Source organism: Plasmodium malariae (genome assembly GCF_900090045.1).
Source record: "Plasmodium malariae genome assembly, contig: PmUG01_00_24, whole genome shotgun sequence".
Lineage (NCBI taxonomy): Eukaryota > Apicomplexa > Aconoidasida > Haemosporida > Plasmodiidae > Plasmodium > Plasmodium malariae.
In genome coordinates, this window is record NW_021638296.1 from 22,978 (window position 1) to 31,906 (window position 8,929).

Here is an 8,929-nt window from a genome sequence, read left to right on the forward strand (position 1 = left end):
TTTATTTATAAATATTTGATATAATACATATTTAAGTAATTTTGCAAGTACAAAGTACGCACACACATAGAAACAATAATAGTATGGCAACTTTTTTTTATTCATAATTTAATTTCAAAGAATTACAAACCAAAAATTATTAAAAAAATATATATAACCAATATCTAATAAAGATATTATTTTATAATATATTTATATTTTACCTTTTAAAACATGAAATAGTTCTAAACATTTATTAAAGAGCTACGTACTATAAATATACTTATTTCATGTTATAAAAAATCTTTAAAAGAATATGTTTTATGCTTATATATAAGTAATAAGTAAATACATATATATATATATATTAATGCAACCAAATGTTTTCCCTTTGTTCTATTAAAAAAAATGGAGACATTATCATCCTTATTTCAAAACTAATAATAGTCTTATTAGAATTATACGAAATAACTAATCATTCTGTATTATAGAAACGTAAAAAATTCAAACAAACACGTTTTCTTTTCTAATACAGATTATATCACATCTATAAAATCACATAAAATAAGCTATTATATATTAATTTGAACCTAAAAATATGCACTGTTCATAATAATCTATCTAAATATACAGTTATACACACCCTCGGAATGATATTTAATTAAAATGGAGCAATACTATAAAATATATATTCAAAGGCACTAAAACATTCAAATCCTTAAAAATACTAATAGAACATTTATTTTCTCTTGTTTATCAAAAATTATAGATATGTATAAGTACATTTATGTAATTTAATGAATTATACATATGTTTATTAAGTAAATAAATATATAGCATTAATTTATTCATATTATTCCGTACTCTATAAAAAAAAATATATCTTTTATCCATTCAAAACTTTCTTCTTTAAAATTCTTTTATGTTTAATAAGTTTTATATAAATAAAAGATAACCATATTATGAATATGACAATTTATATATCATATAATACAAGAAATAAAGTAAAATCATAATGTTGATCTTGTCCAGCAGTTATTTTTTGAAAAGTACCATATATTGCAGTTCCTAATGATACTAATAACACTCACAAAAATACTACAGTAGGTATAAACAATTTATGTCCTAATATTTTAAGTACTAATTTTTGGTAAACCTTATTTCTAATTGATGCATTTTTTTTTCTAATAAAATCTACGTAATCAAGATGCTTGAAAAAATTTCTTTCAATATGAGATAATTTTTCTTTTTTCCATATATTACTTTTTTTTTACCTTATATTGTTTTTTGAATTCTTCATATAATGAACTTCATCTTGATTTTGCGTTTGTTTGTTTGTTCCCATTTCTGTTGTTGGATATAACTTTTGCTTAATACTAATCACAGTTAGGTGTATGTTGTTGTGGTTCTATAAAATTTAAAACAGCTTTTTCTTCACATTCTTCGATTAATCGATAATTTCTTAAATGTAATTTTTTATTATACCTATGCTCTCTCACCCGTATATTAAAAGTAATTTAATAAAAAAAATTAAATATTTATTATTGAAAAGATAGTATAATTTCCTTCTAGACAATGATATTAATAAGACAATGCTTTGCAAATATAAAAAATATAACTTTCCTTTAAAAACAATTTTTTACCTCTTCAATGTAAAATTGACTTATCGAAGTTAAAAGGATAAACTTAGCAATTTTAATAAAAAGGTATGATGTAATTTTGTGTTCTATGATATGTAATTTTAAAATTGTATTATATTCAGCAGAAAGACAACAATACTATAATATTTTTTAAATTATATGGGATACTATATTTATTTATAAAATCATAATATAATATATAAACTAAATTGATTTTTACGACAGATACAAAATATACAAACTTTAAAAATATATTATATTATTTTTATTTTAGCGTTATGTATAAAAAGTTAATTTTAATAAATATAATATAATTTGTATTCATTCATAAATATTTAAAATGTACAATTAAATTATTTAATATTGAACAGATATTATATAATTTTATTTTTATTTCATTTCAAAGTACAAAAGATAAATGTGATTACTTAATATTTATAAATATTCTAATGATACAAAATATAGAATATATAGAATGTATATTAAGTATACTTCTATAAAAAAAGATGTGATATAGAATATTAATGGAGTTTTCATATTAATAATTCTAGTTTTATAAATATTATATTTTCAAAAATCTTATTCTCAGTAAAATACTATTAGAACAATACAATAATAGTCATAACATATAAAAATAATACTATTTCGTTGAAATTTTAGTGCTTTAATGTTTACAGTGCTCCATTAGTTTCCGCGTATATAATATGCATTTTTTATGGTCCATAATACATTTAAATAATCTAATATATAAAATTCTACATAATGTAAAAAATAATATGTATTTCAATGGTATGTAAAGACTAATTCAATATTTTTGTAAAATAAATTTTGAAAGTTATAATTGTAATTATCCTAATCTATACAACATTTTCTAAATGAAAATTTTTATATAAATATTTTTTAATTTTTTAGTTTTTTAATTAAATACATATATTTAGAAGAAATATAAATATAATAAAAAGAAAAAAAAATCAGTAATGTATTATTAATCTATTAGTTTAATATTTTCTATTCATATAAAATTAAAATAATAATTCCAGTTTTCGATCTTTTATAACGTAGTATACATTAATATGTACGACATTATTTTAATCGTTATTATGTGAAAAATAAATAAAGTATTTTTTTTTTAACTTATCATTTTAATAACTTTTTTTTAATAAATACTTATAATTATTCAAACTTAAATAATTTATTAAATTTTTTTTTTTTTTTTTACTAGTATTCCATTTTTAATGAAAAAAACTATATTAAAATTCATATTCTTAAATTTTATTCACAATAATGCCTTTTCAGAATAGATGTAAAGTTATAGAGGTACATGATTAATATAAATATTTTAAAATAATTCAATAACAAAAATTTATATAAAAAGCATAAATCGTTGATCCATTTATAACTAATATATGTCATATTCATTATCTAATGAACATATATGTTAACTATCTATCTCTTTGATATTTATATTAACAATTATATACTATTCTAAAAATATAACTTCTTGTAAATATATATCATATCGTAATAATAAATCATAATAGAAAGTTAATTATAATGTTATAGTGACTTTTATATTCACAAGCATTCACGTATTTATCATAATTAAAGACAAACAGATTCCTATTAATTATAGTATTTGTAGTTAACTTTAATTCAAAAAGTTAAAAATGGAAAAATAAAATACAATAAAAAATAATATATATGTAATAATAACTTTACATAAATAATTATAGTTCTCTCACAACTATTAATAGTTATATTATAGTGCTACCCTTTTTTCAATAATTTCATTGCCCACACATTGAGAATTCGTTTTTAATTAGTATACATAACTTAAATTATGAAATAATAATTGTATAATAAATTAATGTGTATAAAAACTAAATGAATAAATTTTTTTTTTCTTGTATTATAAAATTCTTCTAATTAAGCATATGATTATTTCATATAATATTTATGCATATTTTTCAAATAATAATATAATCCTTTGTATTATTAGTAAATTTTAAACCAATTAATAAAAATATCCTATAGGAATTATATTTTTGATTGTAGTGAACTAATTTTTAAAAAAATGTTTAATTTTACTTATTAGGTTATAATGTAATATTGAAAAAAATAATAAAAAGTTTTTATAAATTATATTTAATTAAAATGTAATAAATTATTAAATGAAAGTTTACAAAAAAAAGAAAATAAATAAAATATAAAAAAACTGTGCAAATAAAATAAATGTATATAATATATTTACCAGTTTAAAAGTACCAAAAAGCAAATATATGACACATACGTTAAATAAATACATAAATGATTTTTTTTTATCAAATAATTCAATTTATAAATATTTGTACGTATGTTAATGACAAACTACATTTTAATCTAAGCGACTTTTTAATAAATAATTACTTCATTAACATGTATTTTAATTATTATATTAAATTTCTTTTTAAGTATTTTTTAATGTTTTATATATTTTTTTACTATAACAGTATAATTTGAATTTTTTTTCTTTTTAACTTTGAGAGATATAAATATAAAAATATATTTATATAAATAATTTGTAATGGAACTTCAAATAAAACTTTATTTAAATTATATCAACAAATTAAAGTAATGCATCATTTTTTAAAGATAATTCTTTAAATTTTTGTGTATCATAATTATTTAATTTTTCTGTTTATATACTTATAAAAATAATTCTCTTAAATTTTTGTCCAATTATTTTTTTTAAATTATTGTATTCTATACATTTGTATTGTATCATAATAATAATTACCATGTTATAATAATAAATATTTCAATAAGTCTTTTAATATTCATATTACCTTACGAGTATATTTAATGAATACCTTATGTAATATACCGATTATTATATACATAAGCACTGTTTTATATATATAAAAGCAATGTTCTCCAAATTCAAGAATATTTTTATCAAAAAATATTGTAAAATAAAAACATATAAACTAGGTTGAAAACTTAAAATATCTGTATATGGATAATAGTTTTATCCTTAACATAATTTGATAATTATGAATTGTCTTTTTATAAATATAATCTTTCAGTTATTATTCTATCAATTATTTCAAGATTATATTTAAGGGGTCGGGGACTTTTTAATTTATGTACTAATATATTATTTTTATATGAATTCAATAAATATAAAATTTCAAATTTGTTTTTATTTTAAATATAACTATAATATGTTTCTTATATTTAAAGCTTTAACAGATGATAAAATGAATATCTTATACGATATCATGAGTATAAATAAAATAAATAAAAATATTTTACCATTATATATTATTAACTCATGGTATACTATAGTCTTAAATTATTAGTAATCATCATAATCAAATATATTTTCTTACATATAAGAAATACTATTAGGATCTGCTAAAATTGTATTTATTTAAAAAATAAATTAAATGAAAAAAAAGTATTATAAAAAAATTCAATTATTAATGTTATTAAAAAATATACAAAAAAATACATACAAATAAATATAAAAAGTTATAAACCAAAACGTATATATTTTAATTATCTCTATTTTTTTCTTGTTTTTTTAAATTACAAATATTTATTAAAAATCTATATATAACTCAATTTTGTATGCTTTTTAATAACTTTAAACTAAATCATTTGATAGTGTGTAAAAAATTAAAGAAATGAAGTTCAATGTTCTATATTTACTACGCTAAATCTCCTTCTGTTGGAATTCCTATAAGTACGTTTTATGAATCTCCTTGGTAATCTTTGCGTATTTAATTCAGCGAAATTAGTTCTATATCTTTTTTTCCTTTTTCTATTTTTACCAACGTATGATCCAATGGGAGTAAACTAATTCACAAAACAATTATTTAAAACGTATGAAAGATAATTATATTACAATTATATCATTTTAAAATAATTTAAGTATAAATTGAAACATATAATGTATTTAAAATATAAAATGAAATTTAATATTTACTTTAAAATAAAGGAGAAAAACAAAAATTAATCCCACAACCAAAAAATTGACACAGAAGTACGGAAAGCGTTATTTAAAATATTAGATTCTTCATCTATTCCATAATATGTTTTTCCACCTGAAATAGAAGTAATAGAATATTTTTTATTTTTATTGCTAACAACACATATTCTTGAATATGTGCATAATGTTGACGATTTTTATTGTGCTGACTCTCTTGTTCTTTCCTTTTCCCTACCTATTTTTAAGTCTTTGGCACTCCATGAAACACCACTCCTCACCGTATAACCTCCACCATCTTTTTTTTTGGCCAAACCAACTTTATGCGCTTGTTCCATATATTTGCAAAGTCTAACCGTATCCTTGTTTGATGGATTACCAGAACAAATAGGTTTTCCCTTACTAAATTTCCATTTAATTAATTTATCTACACCTTCATAGTAATCTGACAATTTGTCTTTTCCATCTACATCGCTATGAACTATCTTGCTCTTATATATTCCTGTTTCAGGAACATTTTCTGAATCGAACCAGATTTTTGTGTCTGAGTTTTTGAAGAATCTATACTATTATTCTGTGATTGTTCATGTATTTCATTTGTACCCGATTGCTATCTCTCATTGCAGATGCTTGAACTAAGCCACATGATAAAATTTTTCCGTCATTCTTAATATGACAATTAGTAAAAAGAAATGTCTCCATAATATCAGATTCAGTATCCTTAGGATCTGATATTTTTTCAATACTTTCAGACTCAGATTTATTTTTTAGTACATCACAACTTCCACCACCATGCTTTTCTAATTTAGATAAAAGCATACGTGGATTATATAAATTATCACATTTCAAAAAATAATGCGGACATCCCAATATATTGTTTAAACAGCACTTGGACTTTTTCGTTTTATATAAATCTTTAATAGCATTAAGATATTTTTTATATTTATCAACCTTTATATAATTACAAAATTCTTTAGTTTTTATACTTTCATAATTTTTAAAATAATCATATAAATATTTCTGTTCGATTTTGTCATTCAATTCATTTAAACTTTTTTCAGTAAAATAATAATTACAATTATGTATTCTATAAGTTTCGCTAAGAGTAGAACGTAGATTAATAAAAATATCAGTAACATCTTTTACATAACCTCCTTCTGAATTTGATTTAAACAAATTTTTTATTTCCTTATATACCCAAAATTTGAAATGTGAACAACGGTCATAATTTTTTTTTGAAGAACCCATTTCATATAATGATTTAAAATTGCGTTCAACTTTTTTACAAAGTTTAAAACAAGCACCTTTGTCAACACATTTTATATAGTTTCCTTCTTTACAAATACTGTTACTAACATAATTGTTCTCGGAATTAAATTCTTCATATAGCTCATTTGAAGGTAACTTTTGTAAAATTTCATCCTGTAAAATTAATAAATAACTTGAATAATGTAATATTTAAATACTTATAAAGAATGACATTTTGTTTTATGTAAAATTATTAAAAAAAGCTCATATATTATTATTTATATAAAAAATGAATATATACATAAACTTTTTCTGCTTCCATATCTGTAATTTCCTTTCAAATTTTCGAGTAAATACTAAATAAAATAATTAAAAGTGTTCTTGTATAAATATTTATGTATAAATATTAGCAACATACGTAAAAATTATTTTTTTTTTTGAACTTCACTTAACTAGAATTACAAATATATATTATTTCTTATTGAAAAATATCACCTAAATTATGTAATAGAATGCATTATAATTATATATTTTTATTATATTCATGTTGTTAAATAAAATATAAATAAATTTAAACTTAATTCAATGCAATAGTAAATTGAAAAAAATAAGGAATATAGCATAGTCCAACTTCAGTTTATGTATATTTATATGTATATAGAATAATTTTAATCGCATTTTTCTTAGCAGTATATAACATATTTTTTATACAAACTAAAAATCTGTAATGCTGTGTAATATACCATATTTGCATGTAATTTTTTTCGTATAAATATATTTGTCCCTGACTAAGTACATAATATAATTATGAAATTTCCTTTTCGTTCAAATAACTATCCAATTATTAATTAATAATAATTACATTAAAGCGAGATTATTTTTCATATTATAAGAGAAAAAATAATATATACTTGCACCATCATAATTAACCAAGTGAATATTACAAAAATTAAAAATATGTAAATAGGAAAGGAATACAACAAAAAAGATAAAAAGATTTAACATAAATAAATCGTTTCTCATATGAATGAATAATGCTTATATTATAATAATAATTTCATCATTATTTGAGAATCCTATTTAAATTGATACAAATTTGTCGTCTCTCTCAGTTTTCACTTTAAGTAGGAAGTAATTATTTTATTTATTATGGAATATTTTTAATTTTCATAATGAAAATTTGATTCGTATCGATGTATTCTTATGTAAATGAAACAAGAAATATTATTTTTTTTAAAACTTTTAAAAAAAAAAAAAAAAATTTTAATTCTCTTAAGAATAAGAATAATCATATATTTATTTATTCATTATAATGAAAATATTATTTTTAATATTTAACTAAAAATATATTAATATTACGTGAATACTAAACATTATATTTGGAATCTTAATTTACGTTATTTAGTTAATTTTTCATAGTTTCTAAAAGTATAGAAATATAACATTATTATTTTAAAACATTAATGTGTTTTTTAGTAGTTCCAGTGTCTTTTATACATTTGAATGATAAATGAATTAAAAGGAAATTCATTATATCAATAAATTAATAAAATATTAAAGAATATTTTATTAAGATTCATAGTATATGCCTTTGAGATAAGACATTTTTAAATATGAATACATAAAAATATGGTAATTTCAAAATAAAGCTATTATTATGTTTAATAGAATATTATACTTAAATAAGATGAAACAATTAATACGATTCATATACATTATATATTTGTGGAAGGGATATATTTTCTCTTTGCAAATTATTCTTAAAAAAAAAGAAATATGTTATTTTATTTATTTTTTTTTTTTGATGCTTATTTTACTGATACATATACTATTCTTTATTTTATTCAAAAAAATATAATGTTTTTATTTTGTTTTTTCATTATTTATTCTTCCATATTGTAAATAATATAAATACATAATTTTTTAATGAATTTTATATAAATTAAAATGTTTAAAAATTAATACATAATTATACCAAAAATAAAAAAAAAAATAATAATATATACCCTAAAAGATATTTATGTTTTAATTTCCATTTATTTTATTTACATATTATGTTTTATTTTTTCTTTAAAATGTCGAGTTAATAATT

At 18.7% G+C, this 8,929-nt stretch overlaps 2 pseudogenes across 2 annotated transcripts; both read right to left on the minus strand.

Annotated features, from left to right (window-relative positions):
* Positions 1–865: 865 nt before the first annotated feature.
* On the minus strand, positions 866–1,709 carry PmUG01_00045800 (annotated as a pseudogene). The gene is given in 3 exon segments: positions 866–1,234; positions 1,248–1,493; positions 1,623–1,709. Coding segments are annotated over 3 exon segments (702 nt in total).
* A 3,585-nt stretch (positions 1,710–5,294) lies between these two features.
* On the minus strand, positions 5,295–7,159 carry PmUG01_00045900 (annotated as a pseudogene). Its single transcript is given in 5 exon segments — positions 5,295–5,459; positions 5,590–5,652; positions 5,667–6,147; positions 6,161–7,011; positions 7,145–7,159. Coding segments are annotated over 5 exon segments (1,575 nt in total).
* Between the last annotated feature and the right edge of the window lie 1,770 nt (positions 7,160–8,929).